Source organism: Cherax quadricarinatus, chromosome 80 (genome assembly GCF_038502225.1).
Source record: "Cherax quadricarinatus isolate ZL_2023a chromosome 80, ASM3850222v1, whole genome shotgun sequence".
NCBI lineage: Eukaryota > Metazoa > Arthropoda > Malacostraca > Decapoda > Parastacidae > Cherax > Cherax quadricarinatus.
In genome coordinates this window covers 16,789,000-16,806,611 of record NC_091371.1, presented here as the reverse complement: position 1 = coordinate 16,806,611, position 17,612 = coordinate 16,789,000, and the positions used below count along the sequence as shown (strand labels likewise).

Sequence of the window (17,612 nt, the reverse complement as noted above, 5' to 3'; positions counted from 1 at the left end):
GAGTTTCCATTCCTGTGCATTTCAAGTTTGTTGCTATTGAACATCATGCTATTTTCTGTCACACCCTGGAAGGCTTTGTTGATGTGAAGCTGTGGCTAGTGTTTTTGCCTGTCTGCAATGAGGCTGATACAGTAAAGGTGCCAGGGTACTGACTTGAACTCTTTTAACTCTCCATATCCCCAAAATTAATTTTGCTCTGTGTCCACTTTTTAAAAACTTTTTTTTTTTTTTTTTTTTTTTTCCAGAAATGTAGAATTTTTTTCTGTGGGTAATGAAACCAAAGTATCATATTTGATGGAAAACCAACCCAAATCTTGTCTGTTTCATTATTATTTCTTCTGGTCTGTCTTGGCACCAAAGAACAGTCAAAATCATGAAAATAACCCTAGGAAATGCTTCGAAGTTTCTATTTTAACCCAAATGCAGGGTCAGAAGTTAGCTGTTTACATACTACACTGTGTTGGGCAGGGTTGTTTTAATACTGCAAGCACCCGCTGCATAGACCCATTTTTTCACATCTAGGCCAAAGTTTTCTTTTCACATCAAACTTGGTGTTATGATGTTTGTGTGGATCTATGGCACTGAAACTGATCCCACTGATGTATATCCATATGATGGTCAGGTGACCAGTTAACATACAGACCTACCTCTTGTTGCCCGTTCTTTTGGTCCCATCCACATAGATTGCAACCTGGAATCTATATTTTGGTGTCAATATTTTTAATTTGAGTCTCTGTAAATGCTGCAAACATTACATATGACCTGGTAAGGAGTCCAATGATGAATGATATTTTTTTTTTTTATATGGTCTAAGACCTGGTATGTTTGCAAACTTAAATAGTAACATTATTTGTTGTGCTGGAAGCTTTTTGGTTTGTTATTATATCTGCAATTCTGGTGAGCCACCTGCCACCTTGGTTATCCATCTAACATGGCTCCAGTGTAGCAATTAATACATTCTTAAATTATTTTGCTATTCTTTTTCTCTTCTGGTGCCACCTGGCATGTAATTGTAAATCCTCAATAGGAAGGTGGCTGTAATGGCGAGGTGAAAAGTGTAATAACAGAGAAAAAACTCTGTGCAGTGTAAAAGTTATGAAAGGTAGGTGAAGTATAGTGTGAAGAGAACAGGTATTACAAGATCAGTTATAGAGTGCAGATTTTAACTGGTGGGATATCAGCAAATTGCTGAGACTAAGAAAGTTTTGGGGAAGTAAATAATGTGAGAAAGCGAGTGAACCTGGCAGTTTAGATTGGAGGTGACGAGAGAATAGATAGGGAGATGGTAGTTGATGATGGGGAGAATATTTTGAGGCTTTGTTAGTCATAGATGATAAAATGAAGCAATGATTAATGAATGGACAAGCAAGTAATGTCTGTTTGGAGTGAGGAAGTAGAGATGTGAAAGTATTGGATGAGAATGTATACATTGAAAATGAATAAAGCAATTAGGGTGTGAAATGATAGTATGTAAATGAATGCAAATAGGAGGTAAGAAAACTTTTGTATTGGGTGTGAGGCATGGCCTCTAAATGTTACAGCTAAGAGGGGGGATGAAAGTAGAGATGCTGCATCTTGGATTGGTGTGTGGGGTGAACATTATGCCAAGAAGTGAAAAAATTGAAAGATGGTGTAACAGTTTGAAAGGTGTACTTCAGGGAGTGAAAGAAGGGTTTTTAAGATGGTTTGTTCATTTATGTTGGATAGAGCAATGTGGGTTAATCAAGGTGTACGGATATATAAATTGAGTTGATAGAAGGTGCTGTGAGTGACATCCCAGAAAGGGTTGTGAAGAGGGTGGGAAGGTTGTGAAGAGGGTGGGAAGGTTTTGAGTGGTAGGGTTTGAGTATCCAAAAGGCTTTTTAGATTGAAATCAGATTCTTTTAGGGATTTGATGTCCTCTTGGAGCATAATCAAGGTAATATCTATGAGTTCTGGAGGAAAGTACACTGCCTTAGCTTTAAAAGAAGGGCAGGGATGCTACACTTTGGTGGATTATTTTGAATTGTGATGTTCATGTATTCATAGAAAGGTAGCAGGGAATTATTGCTGGTGAATATGAGTTTTCCTCCTTTTGGGCATCTGATTTGGTGGGAGAGGACTAATGCTTAGAAAGTAATTGGCATCCAGGACAAAATATATATGTCTGTTATAAACTAGGTCACATTTTGCTTTACGTCTGCTAATATTAATTAGCTACATCACTCAAGTTCCCCATGTTGCTGTAGGTCTTTCTTATAAACAGTTGAGGGCAAAAAAAACATTTGGAACCCTAATTACTCATTGAGACAACTAAGCATCCCCAGTTTTCCTATTTCTATAATATAACTGGAATTTTGTTACTATATTCAATTTTTTTTTTTCCTGACATTGTGCCTCCTTTTCACAATTTCAGTATTATATTTGTGTTCTTATTTATGGTGTGATTGCTGTTTTCTGAGTATTTTTTCACAGCCCAGAGAATTATTTAATTTATACTTAACCTTCTGAGGGTCTGTCCCGTAGTTCTACAGCTTTGAAGCCAGGGTCCAAACCGTAGTTCTATGTCATGAGCTCATCTCACTCGGATAAGCTGTGAGTGGTAAATTTGGGCCTAGATATGAGAGAATGCATCTGTGAGGTATGTGTGCACCATATAAAGCAAATCCTGCAGCAAGCAGTGCATAATGAGAAAAAATGCGGCTGTTTTAGGATTAAAACAGCAAGTTTGCAGTGTATTTTTGTATGTTTTTTATGGTTGTATTCGCAGTTGCTTGGTCTCATTTGATAGACTGGAAGATATATTACATAATTATAGATGATTTTGATTGGTTTTAGTACTGAAAATGGCTTTAACCCTTTCCGGGTCTGTCCCGTAGATCTACGGCTTTACGTTCAGGGTCCAAACCGTAGATCTATGCCAAAATTCTAGCGGCGTCAAATTTAGTGCGAGAAGGCTAGTAGGCCTACATCTGAGAGAATGGGTCTGGGCGGTCAGTGCGCACACCATAGAAAAAATTTGGATGTCCGTATGGCATTGTGGGAACTCCGGCAAAGTAGCTTTGTTCATTGTGCCCGGCGGCAAGGAAGCTCTCACTCCCCACTCACTCTCCAGGCGAATTCTGACTCTCCTCTTCACAACTTACAGTTCTAAGACTGATGGAAGTGGAGCTGAAGATGAATTCTATGGTTTTGAACCATATGATACCATTGTGCCATATGGTACAATGGTACCATAAGGTACAGTGTATATTCAGGGTTTACGAAACCGAATAAATTTGAAAACAAACTGAATTACAGTATTGCTTTGATGGGAATAATTTTTTTTTTTTTTTTTAGTATGATCACTTAATGTCTTTCTAAGTAGGCTGAATATTAACTCTTGTGCACTAAATATATTAGACTTCTCTCCTGCTTTTAATGCTCCTAAAATGAATGGTTTCTTTCATGATGTTTATTTTTAACATTGATGTCACTAAACATGGGTGGGTTTCACTCTTCTACATGCAAGCTTTAGTGGGGTGAGGTGTTTATTTCATTTATATTCTTTTAGTGATGAGGCTATTTTTTTTTTTTTAATTAAATGAAAAGATAAGGGAAAGGAAGGAAGGTAGGAATGACTAGGCAGTATCCAGTTATTCTATTTCATCATTGTTAAAAAAATATTTAGTACTTTAGCTCTGGTGGCCTGGTGGTTAACGCTCTCGCTTCACACGGTGAGGGCCTGGGTTCGATTCCCAGCCAGAGTAGAAACATTGGACGTGTTTCTTTCCACCTGTTGTCTATGTTCCCCATCAGTAAAATGGGTACCTGGGTGTTAGTCGACTGGTGTGGGTCGCATCCTGGAACACTGACCTAAGGAGGCCTGGTCACAGACCGGGCCGCGGGGGCGTTGACCCCCGGAACTCTCTCCAGAAACTCCAGATAAACAGTGGCCCCTCGTTTTTCGTAATTAATCCGTTCCTGGAGCCGTTACTATAAACGAAATTTACGATTTACAAATCAATTTTCCCCATAAGAAATAATGTAAATACAATTAATCCGTTCCTGACACCCAGAAGTATTAAAACAAAAAAATTTTTAACGTGAAATATACATGTAGTACATAAACAATACATTGGGAAATGATGAATGAAACATTAACAGCATAACACTTACCTTTATTGGAGATTCTTCTTAGTGTAAGGGAGACTGGAGGAGAAGAGAGAGTGGATTGTTTATAGTTTGGAAGGGGAATCCCCTTCCATCAACACCTCAGGTACCATTTGCTTTTCTGGGGTTGCTTCTCTTCTCTGTTTCTTAATGCCACTAGGACCACCTTGAGAGTCACTGGAGTCCTGTCTCACAAAATAATTGTGGAGAGAGCTCTGTTTCTGGCATCTCTTTAACACTTCCCTAAAATTGCCCAAAACTTTGTCACTGTACATGTTGCCAACCTGGCTTGCAACAACCTTGTTAGGGTGATGTTTCTCCATAAAGCTTTCCATCTTACCCCACATAGTAAAAATCTCTTTAATTTCTGAAGAAGGCACCTTCTTCCATCTCTCTTCCTCCTCTGCAGCAAGATTCTAAGCTGCGATGTGTTGCTCTTCCTGCTGAAGCTCTTGCAGCTCCTCAGTGGTGAGCTCTTCATTGTGGTCTTCCACCAATTCTTCCACATCCTCCAAACTCACATCCAACCCCATGGAACTCCCCAGTGCCACAATTGATTTTACAACAGACATAGGCTCATTAGGGTCAGTCCCAAATCCTTCAAAATCCCTCTTGTCGACACAATCTGGCCACAATTTTCTCCAGGCAGAGTTCAAAGTCCTGGTAGTCACTCCCTCCCAAGCCATACCTACAAGGGTTATGCGGTGGAGGATGCTGAAGTGTTCTCTCCAAAATTTCCTTAGGGTCAAGTGAGTGTCTATGGTCACAGTCAAGCACCTGTGAAACATTGCTTTTGTGTAGTTTTTTTTAAAGTTTGCAATAACCTGCTGGTCCATGGGTTGGAGGAGAGGAGTGGTATTCGGGGGCAAGAACTTTACTGTGATGAACCCAAACTCCTCGAAAATTAGGTCATCCAAGTTTGGAGGATGAGCAGGTGCATTGTCCATTACTAGCACGCACTTGAGATCCAATTTCTTTTCCAGGAGATACTCCTTCACACTAGGGCCAAACACTTCATTGAACCACTCGACGAAAATTTCCCTCGTGACCCATGCCTTACTATTAGATTTCCAAAACACACACAATTTACTCTTCATAACATTGTTTTTCCTGAACACTCTGGGATTTTCAGAATGGTACACTAGTAATGGCTTCACTTTGAAATCCCCACTAGCATTAGCACAGAACATTAGCGTCAGCCTGTCTTTCATAGGCTTGTGTACTGGCATTGCCTTTTCCTCTTGTGTAATGAAGGTCCTCTTTGGCATTTTCTTCCAAAAGAGGCCTGTTTTGTCACAATTGAACACTTGTTCAGGTTTCAGTCCTTCAGCCTCTTTGTACTCTTGGAATTCATGCACATATTTTTCAGCCGCCTTGTGGTCCGAACTGGCAGCCTCACCATGCCTTACCACACTGTGTATGCCAGTACGGTTCTTAAATCTCTCAAACCAGCCTTTGCTGGCCTTAAATTCACCCACATCACCACTATTTGCAGGCAATTTCTTTACCAAATCTTCATGCAACTGCCTAGCCTTTTCACAAATAATCGAAGTCATAAGAGTATCTCCTGCTAATTGTTTCTCATTTATCCACACCAATAATAACTTCTCAACCTCTTCCAGTACTGGTGATCTCATTTTTGTCAACATAGTTACTCCCTTTGCAACAACAGCATCCTTTATTTCCTTTTTCTTGGCCACTATGGAACATAAGGTTGTGTAGGATTTCTTATACATCCTGGACAGTTCGGCCACACTTGTACCACTTTTATATTGTTCAATGATGGTTTTCTTAAATTCAGTCGTATTTCTCACCTTCTTTACCACAGGCTTGGCACTAGGAGCTTTCTTTGGAGCCAGGGTAGCTTATTTAGTACTTGAAAGCACTAAAATAAATGGAATATTATGAAATATTTCGTTGGAGCATGTGAGGGGACCTTCGCTCACTGGTAAACAATGCCAGACTGGCTGCCGCCCTGGCTCATGCAGTGGGTACGCGTCCCGGACGAACTACGACTCGCGAGTCAACCTATGAAAAGCGAGTCCATGTTTATACGAAAATACCCCTATGATTGGCGAATTTTACGATTGCTGGGAACTACGAAAACCGGGGGACCACTGTATTTCATTTAAATATGCTAAGTTACTGCAGTTTTAGTGATTAACAGTATACCATATTTAAAACTAAAATAAATAAAGGTAAGAAATACGAGATAAAGGAGGCTGTTGGATCTTTGATCTGATGCTTGTTTATTCAGAAGTAGTCATACTTACAATACGTACTGTATGTAAACTATTTTTGACTTGTTAATTTCACTATAACGGGAAAGTACTGTAAATATATGATAGAAAATTACTATCAACGAAGACTTTGTGTCTAGTATCCTTGTGTCATATCACATTGCCTGTACAGTTATTTTTTTTTTTTTTTGAGCTGGTGATCTTATTATTAAATAAGATCCACATTAGTATCTCTCTCTCTGATGAAGAAATTGCAAATACCAAGAATCCAATTGCTCAAAGGTTGAACCACTACTGGCAGATTCAAGCTTCTATGTGTCCTGTTCCGAATAACCCACACAGGTTTAGTGACTTACGAAAAACTGTAAAATAAGCATTGAGGAAAAATATGGAAGAAAGTAGCACGAGGCGCTTTCTCACAAGAAAGCATGTTGTGTGGTTCTATCTTTTGGTGTACTTCAGGCTTAGGCTTCTTAATGTATTTTAATAACAAAAAATATGCTCTCTTACAGTTTAATGGGGGGACAGGAGATTTATTGGGGAAAGGGAGAGAAGTGTGTTATCTTCGCCACTACTCACTTTTTTTATGATTATTATTATTATTATTATTAATATTATTATTATTATTATTGCTGCTGTGTGAAGTTAGTGAGCGGAAGAACAAAATCACATATGTATTACAATTAGGAAACGTATAGTTTTAGTGTACAACATATTCGATATATCATAATGGGAGTGGGGGAAAATGGGATTTGGGAGGTGTTGGGAATGGAATGTTTACTTTTTTCCATATACTATATTAGTCCTGTGAATTGTTTCATTGAGCACCATTTTTCAAGAACACATTCCTTGTGCAAAGCAGGGACAAAGAGATGTACAGTTTAAACTGTACCTAAACTACAGTGGACCCCCGCTTAATGATCACCTCCAAATGCGACCAATTATGTAAGTGTATTTATGTAAGTGCGTTTGTACGTGTATGTTTGGGGGTCTGAAATGGACTAATCTACTTCACAATATTCCTTATGGGGAAAAATTCGGTCAGTACTGGCACCTGAACATACTACTGGAGTGAAAAAAGTTCGTTAAGCGGGGGTCCACTGTATTTGCTTATAAAAGAATTTAATTGTTTTAAAGAATACTATTTCGTATTGAAAGAAAATCGTGCAATTAATAGTGAAATAAAGTATGAGGAAAGCTTTTAAATATTTGTTACTAAGTGGTAGATAGTAGACTTTGCATCGAGGATCAAGGTCAGTAAGCCAGTGAACATTTATTCACATGCTAGACGACTTCATTATTTACTCTGTTCTTAAAGCTCATTTAATGGGAGTCTCCCACATCATCTCACAAAATATTTTTCTCCCAATCTTGCAAATACACAGGTACACCATTATTTCTTGTAGGTACATGATTGGTTGTCATATACTGTAATAAAATTCTCATTTTCAGTAGTCATCATGATTCCACACAAATTCTTAGTTTTATAAATATTGCGTTATCTTGCTGAGTACCTGGATGGCATCTTTGTGTACAGGTTGTTTTAACTATATACTATATTATAATGTTACACTCTCCAAGAAAAAGGCACTTTTTGGGTAGTTATTCCTTTTTCAGTATTATTACAAACCTCAGTAAAGCTGCGACTACTACTGATACACACAATCACACCTATTTTTATACAATTTACATAAGCCATTGTATGGATAAATCTGCTGTATGCTAAATGTGCAATTGTTTTTTATATTGTTTCACTGTTACAGAATAGTTGTTTTTGTATTGGCAGCAACGGTGTTTATCCACTTTACTGTGTTCCCATGTGATAGATAATAACAGTTGCTCTCACACAAGCCTGAGATATTTACATTATGTACTAACTGCAAAATTTAATGTGTTACCTTCACTCCAATATTCTAATATTGTTATTCTTTCCTAGAATCAGTTTATTTATATATTTCTTATACAATGGTTATTTGTTATGAATACTTAACTTCTCATATTCTTAAGTGATTTCAATGGGGTTGGAGGAGCTTGAAGGTCAATATACTTTCATACTTGAAAATGCTTTACTATGGTCTTTGAGAAAGAAAGTGCATAATATTTTATTTAACAGTGGAAACATCTGAAAAAAATTGAAGTTTAAAAACATTTAGTCGTTTCAAGTGTGGTCAACTAATGGTTTTCTAGCCACAGTTGAAGTCCTCTCAACAGCAGTAGGAGACAAAGGCTTCTTCTCCCCATTCTACCTGTATGATCTTCAGTTGAAGAGGAACACCTCATGAACAGTTGGTAATACTTGACTTGTTTCTTCAGGGAAGGAATACTACGCTGGACTACTGCTACAGAGGAAGGCTCCCCAACCCTCCCAATACCCTGCCATGCCCCCAGCACCACCACCACCACCCAGGGGACGCAAGAGGGGTCGCCCTCCCTTGTCCAGTCGAAGGGGATTCCCTCCCTACACTCCAAGAGGCAGCCCCTCAAAGGCCCGGTCACAAGGAAAGCGTCATCCTGAGCCCATCAAGTTCCGGCCCCCTACTCCGCCCCATCATCTTTTTCTTTCCTCTCTCTTCAGACTAAGCAAGTCTGTAAACTTTATAAAAAATGATATAAAGAAAACTGCCAAAATAGGCGGAGATTCGTCAAGACGTGATGTTTTCTCTCCAGGTGATGGAAAGAAAAGGGCAATTTCAGGTAAACTAAATGAGAGGGCTTGGGAGGATGACGATGACATTGTAACTGAATCTCAACCACACTTCATAAAGCATGAAAGTGATGAAGAGTATACTCCAAACACAGATACTTCTCTTAAAAGATTTCTAATTAAGTTACCCTGTGATTTTTGTGACCTTGTTTTTAGGAAAAGAGCATCTCTTCTTGCTCATATAAAACATAAACACAGGAGCATGCAACAATGTCCCATTTGTAAGGAGAAAATCAAAGTGAAAAGCAAGTATGGAATGAGATTCCACATTCTCAAGAATCACAAAGATCAGCCTCATTTTCATTGTAAGAAATGTGGGGAATCTTTTAAGCTACAGCATCACTTGACAAACCATGAGCGACTGAAACATGAGTTAATGGATAGTGAGGATGATGATGATGATGAGAAAAGAAGAGTAGAAGAGCTTGAAAAGCAAATAGAAAAAGAGGCTATCGAGAAGGAAGAGGAGGAGAAGAAAGAGAAAGAGAGGGTTGAGAGAGAAGAGAGAGAGAGAGAAGAGAGAGAGAGAGAAGAGAAGGAGAGAGAAGAAAAGGAGAAGAGAGAGAGGGAAAAAAGGGAGAGAGAAAAGAGAGAGAGAGAGATGAAGGAGAGAGAAAAGAAAGAAAGAGAGAGATTGGAGAGAGAGAAAATGGAACAAGAAAGGGAAAGAGAAAAAATTGAGAAAGAGAAGAGAGAAAAAGAATTAAAAGAGAAAGAGAAGAAAGCAAGGGAAGAAGAACAGAAAAGGAAGAAAATTGAAAAAGAAAAACATCAAAAGAAATCAAGTAAAGATAGTGAGGTTCAAAAACAGTTACCCGAGAAAGGCACAAGTGTCAGTGGGAAAGGAAAACCAAAGTGTGCAGCAAGTGGTGGTTCACTTAATAAAAGTGGCAATGTTAAGAACATTAAAAATGTTTCACATGGCAAAGTAATGAATGTGAAACCGCCTTGTAGAACAACAGTGACCAAGATAAATTTTCCACCCAGACCATCGACAAGAGTTACCCGTAGCAAGCCTCAAGTGAAATTGGAGGACAGTGAGGAGACAAAGAGTGAAAGTGAATCTGAAGAGGATGAGGAGGAGGAGGAAGAGGAGGAGGAGGAAGAGGAAGATGGTGAAGATGACGACGATGATGAGAGCACCACATCCTCTTCAGTATCAGAGGTTAAGGAAGATAAACAATTTTCCTGTGATATTTGTGATATGAGTTTTAGTCACTTGGTCAAGCTCAACCACCATAAAAAAAATGAACATTCCAAAGCCACAAGGTCGCAAGTGGCAGCTAAAGCTCAGGAAGAGCTTAAAGAAGAAAATGAAAAAAAAGAAGATGAAGAGGATGAAGATGATGAAGATGAGGAAGATGATGAGGAGGAGCTGAGGAAAGAAAAGGAAAGAAAAGAAAGAGAAAGAAAGAAGAAAGAAGAATCTCTAACCTGTAGAATTTGCCATAAAGTTTGTCGTAGCGAGTACCAACTTAAGTTTCACATGCCTTCGCATACTGTGACAAGAAAAGGGCAGGCTGTTAAAAAAACACTAGCAAGTAAAACTATAAGTAGTGCAGAAGAGCCTGTAGAAAAAAAAATACCAACTCATTCAGATAAAATAAGTGGTGAGACTGCTAGGGTGCTGAGAAGCACACCACAGGGGATGGGGAAGGGAACAGGTGGAGAGAATCTAGAAAAGAATAAAGATCATTTAACAAGAGATAAGCAGGATGTGCCTGCCAAGGAAGTGGAGGAAGCAGTTATCAAAGAAAAACATGTTCCAACCCCAAAGGAAAAATCTGAACCACCACCTAAAGATAAGGTTGAGAAAAATGAACGACCACCTTACCTGTTAAAAGTTGGTTCTTTATTTAGGTGTACAAAGTGCAATATTACTTTCAATAGAGAGAAATCCATGACTTATCACATGAAGAAGATTCATGAAACGCTGTACCCATTTAGAGGTTGTGAACATTGTGGCAAAATTTTTCGAAGCTGTGGCCCATACAATAGACATGTTCTCATTCACAAGGTTCACCACTGCCCAGAATCAAACTGCAAGGCCAAATATCGTAAAATGCTCAGACTGAAACAGCATCAGAAAAATGCACATCCAAACAAACCATACAGATGCCAACGGTGTGTGTCAATCTTTGCTAAAAGATCTGAGCTTGAGAAGCACCAGGCAGTGAAGCACCCAAAGATACCTAGTGAGGATGAAGATGAAGGTTCAGAAGAGGAAGATGAGGAGGAGGAAGAGGAAGAGGAGGGGGAAGAAGAAGAGGAGGGGGAAGAGGAAGAGGAGGAGGAGGATGATAGAGAAGGACAAAGAAGAGAGGATAAAAGCGATGATGAAAAAAAGAAAATTGGAGAAAAAGAAGAGTCTGACAGTGATGATAATGAGGAAGTGCATGTTCCCTCAAAAAGGAGGGCTAGGTGTGTACCTATATCTTACAAAGAGCCAGAAGATGAGGATGACTTGATCCCATTAAAAAAAAAAGCCCCTGATAAAAGAAAATACTTTGATAGAGATTGTCTTGAAAAGAGAAAAAGTGTTGATAGGAGGAGCATTGGTGAACCAAATGTTATAGATGCAGAAAATTCTGAAACTGAAAAAAAGAAAAGATTAAATAATACAGTAGAGGAAATTTTTAAAATAACTGATAAATGTCAAGAGCTAAATGTTGAAAAAATTATAAAAAAAAAAGTGGATGATAGTGCTTCTCAGTTGGATGCTTTTCTAACCGAAGATGCTTCATCAGTTGAAGCATCAGCTCTAAATATGAAGCAAGCAAAAACACCGTTAAACAAATGCATACAACCCCAAAGTAACAAAAAAGTTAATCTCAGTTGGACTGCAGCATTAAAAGCTCAGATACAGGCTACCAAATCAGTATCCAAAAATACTTCAAAACAAAAGAAACTAAAGAATAATTCTGCCAAAGTGAGAAGAAGACTTTGTACTGGATCAGGTGGACAGAATCCATCTCAGGGTTCAGAATTAATATCTGGAGAGCAGCATCTTGGCTCGGGCCAGGATTCTCTGCCATACCCTGGGTACATGGTTGGAGAGGATTCAGTGTTTAGCTTAGATGATAATTCACAAATGGACATTATGGGTGATTACTATAGTGCACAGTACCCTCCCAGTGAAGAGATAAGTGACTTTGTACCTGATGATGATGAAAGTGGACCTGCAAAAATAATAGGTTTTGATTCATTTTAAATGAAATTTGTATAGTCTTTTGATCAGATGATACCTCATGACATTAGTAAAGACTTGTATAGTGCAATATTACTACTTGTACATAAATCTTAGGTAGGATATCTGTAATAATTTGTGTAGTGTAGTAAGGAATTTCTTCCTGTGAAATGAACACTTCAGAACATGCCAAGTTGTGAGTGGGTTTGTATTTTTTTTATGATATATATGTAAATATTTTTGAAATGCTTTTGACAAAAATAATTTTGTGATGTATAATATATATTGTATTTAAAATATTTAAATGAAATTGAGACATTTTAGTTTATATATTTCAAGTTTCTTTAAAGAATTATTTATATTTGTACTTCTTTTTATCTACATAAAATAAATGTCTTCAGAATTTTGATAAATTGGTGACAGTGTGTAACACGTTAAATATAATTTTGTGTACTCTGTAAGATTACTGTACAAGACCTGCACTGCTGCATATTGAAATATGATTTTTAAAATTTATGTTGTGCATTATTACTAAGTACCTAGAAGGAGAGGGAAATTGTTTTTCTCATGCTTTTATTTTGTGTGTGTGTGTGTTTGCTTTTAGTGCCATGAGATTGTGATACAGTAATTCTGATGGAGACCAACATATGGGATTCACTTATCAGTGAGGGACTGAAACCCTTCAGTGTTTTTCTTGGTTAAAGATATTTGCTGACAGTTCATTGTGCCTGCAGGCATGGATACCCCCATCGTGGCGTCCCCTGAGCCCCAGGATCCCCCAGACCCCCCCACGGTGGAGACGACTTCATCTCCGTCACCCAAACCGGTACTGGTTCGGAAGAGGGTGAAGAAACCTGATCGTGTGATAAGACTGAAGAAGGTATGTGAACAGTGTGGTAAGGCTTTTAACAAGTCAAGCAAATACCTTCAGCATCTACGCATACACAGGCCAGTGCAACAGTGTGACAAATGCAGCTTCAAGACAAAAGATGTCAAGAGATTTCGGATGCATGTGATATCACACAAGAAAGCAAATCCTGAAGTGAGATGCAATATTTGCAGTGAACTCTTTGCAACAGATGTTACTCAGAGAATCCACAAGAAAAAAATTCACAATGTCCATGCCTGTAAATATTGTTATACAGATTATGACTCTGAGAGTAAATTAGTGAACCATTTGAAACAGGAGCATGGGCATATAAAAGAAAAAAAAGGTTATGTTGAACCAGGAGAGGATGAATATATCAAGCCTATCAATATTTTTTTGGATCCTCCCCCAACTAATGAAAAAAGACAATTTGTGTGTCGCTTATGTAATAAGGAAACTAGGAACAAATATCAGCTCAAAATACATATTGCCCAGCATTTAGGGGTCTCCAGCAACAAAATCAGTGATGACTTCTTGTTAACACAAGATATTGACAACTTGATAAGGGAAGGAGGATTATGTCCATCTATTAGTTCACAGGATGTAAAGCTAGAAAATCTTATACCTATCTGTTCAATGGAAATGTCTGCTATTCAAAAGAAATTGGATGCATCATCTGAGGGTAACAGTATACAGAGTTTGAAGTCAGCCAGCAAGAAAGAAATCTCAACATTAAATTCATACCATTCAATGAAACGATCAGTTTCGTCCCCATCTATGCCTCCAGTAACAAAACCATTTTCAGATTCATATCCTGGTGACACACTACTTCCTGACATTAAGAAAGAACCAAAGGAAGAGAGCTCAAATGAACAAGAATCAGATATGGACCAAGAAGGCTCTTTACATGCAGAGGATTGTGCAGTTTTCAGGTGTGGACTCTGTGACCTTAATTTTTACACCCCAAATGACTTGTATCATCATGCTGTGAATGTGCATCAGAATCCTAAACAATCACAATCATTTAAACAAGTAAATATACCCAAACGTATGAAGCCTTCTATACCTTGTGATTTATGTGATGCTATGTGTAAATCAACAAAAGCCTTGCGTGCACATCATAGGGTGAAACATCGAAAGATATTTACTTGTCCAGCCTGTCATGTCTCCCATAAATGTATTAATAAATTGCTACGACATCAGAAACAAATCCATAAAAACAAAATTCGTTGTCGGTTCCAGTGTTCAGCACTATTTGACACTGAGGCGGAAAATATTGCACATTGTAAAGAAGTGCATAAAAAGGTAGTTAAGAAACTAGAATGCCCGTATTGTGAAGTTGAGTACCAGTATGAGGGTAATTTAATAAATCATCTTGAGAAGTGCAAAAATTGTCCACCAGAAAGAAGACCGGTACATGTGTGTGGTAATTGTGATGAAATACTTGCAAATATTAAAAAATACAATGAGCATATTAAGAACTGTTTACTGAAAAGGAGAGACTTAAACAAATGGATAAAGCCAGAAAAAGAAACCCTGCCAAAAAACAAGGGAAAATCAAGTAGTAGAGGTACAGTTGATTATAAGGAATGTTTAGACACAAATGATAATGGAAAATCAAAATTATCAAAGAAGTACAAAAGAAGCTTGGAAGCTGAAGAACAAACTGATACGGTCAAGTCATCAAAGTGTAAAATAGGTCCTCAAAAGTGTAAATATTGTCCAAATAAGTTTGCTGATAAGGATGGTGCCATAAATCATATTTTAGCTGTGCATAGGAATATAATAACACGTATGATAACAGAGCCTCAAATGTGTGAAGTGTGTGGTATGATATTTAAGAACCCGTTGTGTTTATGTAAGCATATTTCCAAACACTATAGTGACCTGGGCATGTGGGATGTTCTTGTGCCTCCTGACATTTTAGATGTTGTTAAAGTGAGAAGTTATTGTTGGGTCTGCAAAAGTACCCTAAAAGGAAAAATGCTTCACCATACTAAGATGAGAAATGAAAATATTGATAAGTTGCTAGCGTCTGAAGGACTGGATTTGCAAGAAACAGAACGATTTCATTGTTCTAAGTGTGATCAACTTTTCCCTACACGAAGCGGATTTTGGAAACATGTAAAAGGACATTTATCAAATCTTCCCAAATGGTTACATCAAATAAGTGGACCTTCATCCTCTGACAACTTATCAGTTAAAGGTACCTATGAGTGCAGTGAATGTAGTCTAAAATTTACTAATAATTCTGAATTGTACCGACATGTAGCCGTGCACTTCCTTGAACCATACAGTGATGATGGGTATGAAATAGACAATATCAGGGATGAGGATGGAAATATCTTTGAACGAATAGACAGTGGAAATGAAGCAGCTGATGATGAGGAAGAGGAGGAGGAGGGTGATAATTTTGATTTGGAAGGTTTTATGAATCCTGACGCAAAGTACAAGCTCTAATAAGTTTACTTCTAGATAATTTAGAAATTATCATTGTATCAAAATAATTCACCAAAAGAGGTGTTTACTTAAAAGTCACAGTAATCATGTATCCCACCTATGTTATTTGTCATCCTCATTGATTAGGATTAGCTTAGGGGTTGCAACATAATGAATTAGCCAGCTGTTTTTTGCATTACATCCAGTCCTTTGTGTTAACTAAAAGATGGAACTGTCAGCCATGTTGCGAAATGCCAGGACCCTTTCGGGTTTAGCGCATAATTTGATTATATTATTATTATTATTATTATTATTATTATTATTATTATTATTATTATTATTATTATTGTGGATTGCCAGACATTGACCTCATGCCATGATGTTATAGTGTATCAACAAGGACTTTATTTTAGTGAATACCATGTGCTGAACTTTTCATGCTAAATGAAAATGGAGTAAAACTTTGTGACAATTTCCAAATGTGTATTAAAGTGTCTTGCAAGAATTAGGTCATAAATCTTAATTCTTAAGGCTTAACAAATGTTGCTCGTAAATATGCTTCATGAAATTTGAGATGAAGCGGTCAATGTGTGCTTTTGGTTTGCTTTAATTAACATTCTGTATGCATCTGTTTATTTGCTATTTTCTGTACTAAAAATAGGATGGTTCTTGCATAATCTCTGCCAAATATTCCATACATTCCAGAAAACTCCATGCTTTCTAATGCCACTCTATATCTTTACTCTAATTTCTCCCTCAGTCTGTTGCTCCAGTACTGGTATATAATTTGTACATTTTGGTTTATGCACCCTTGCTGTTTTGGTCGCTGTTTTTTTTTACTAATCATGCCTTAGCTTAAATTGCATCTATATCGCCTTCAACTTCATTGCTCTCAATATGTTAACACTCGGGAAATATTCATTCTAACGTCCTCTGAAAATATTACTTTTTTCTGTTTACTTCCTGTAAGCCCTGCACTGTAGACGTGTGATGTGCCATTGGTGTGCGAGGCTTCATCGCCAATAGCCATATTGCGGGCTTTTATTTTGTCACCTTTATTTTCTTTTATGGTATATTTTACCATTGGCATGCCCTGATTATAATCTCAAAGCTGCTTTTAAAAGCTTAGCTTAACTAAATTAAAGATTACTCAAGTTTTCCAGCTAAAATAATAATAATTTAGTGTAATGCCAGCTCGGAATTTTATTTTAAATTACGTTGATGGTATCATTCCTCATTTATTACTTTCTGATCTGATGACTTTTAGTTAAGATTGTCTCATAATGTAATTGAGATGAGCAGACTGTTTTCTAGTAATATACAGGTACTGTACAATAATTCTCAAAGCTTTTCTATGATTTTATTATTAAGAGGGCATTATATAACCCCTTTAAATCTATGAGGTAATTTTTAGTCAGATTTCTAGGTGAAATTTAATTCACCACAAGATGAGGTGTAAGATAACCGAGCTGTATAATGAAACACACTTACAGTAATTGTTGTGACAGTTCTGACAGACCTCATTAATGCTGAGGAACATTACTAAATGCTCATACCATCCACATATAAGAGCTCTCATTACAGTTATTGTATAAATAATTATAATTTGTGTTGATCAGTGCTTTTTAAAACACTTGGTGTCTGTGAATGCCTCATTATTATAGTAGCATACTATGTTGTAATTCCTTAGCTGTTCATTATGGTAAAATGCTCACTTTGAAGAATTTTCTTTTATCTTTATTTAGGTACTAACACAATATTGACAGACTAAAATAGTATTTTTTAATCTACCCATTTTCTTACCTAGGGAATTACTGCATTGAATAACAAGGTATAGCTGTAGTCAACCCATTCACTGATTTGTATCACTAACCACATTTTGTATGGAATAGCAAGCTATAGCTCCCTTGTGTGGCTGAAAATGTGTGTGCCAGATGGGTTTTTGTAACCCACTGGGGATGTGATTATACTTTGGAAATTAGTTTAAACCAAATAAATACATAATACTTGACCCTCATTGAGAATCAAACTCTGAAACCTGCT

General features: G+C 37.4%; 1 protein-coding gene across 1 annotated transcript in view; it reads left to right on the top strand.

Moving 5' to 3' along the window:
- The window catches only part of LOC128702436 (uncharacterized), a 120,935-nt gene that overhangs the window by 61,204 nt on the left and 42,119 nt on the right, over positions 1-17,612 (top strand). The window contains exon 4 of the mRNA XM_070102056.1: positions 12,997-15,583. Coding sequence (XP_069958157.1) covers positions 12,997-15,583 — 2,587 coding nt within the window. The remainder of the gene's footprint in view (positions 1-12,996; positions 15,584-17,612) is intronic.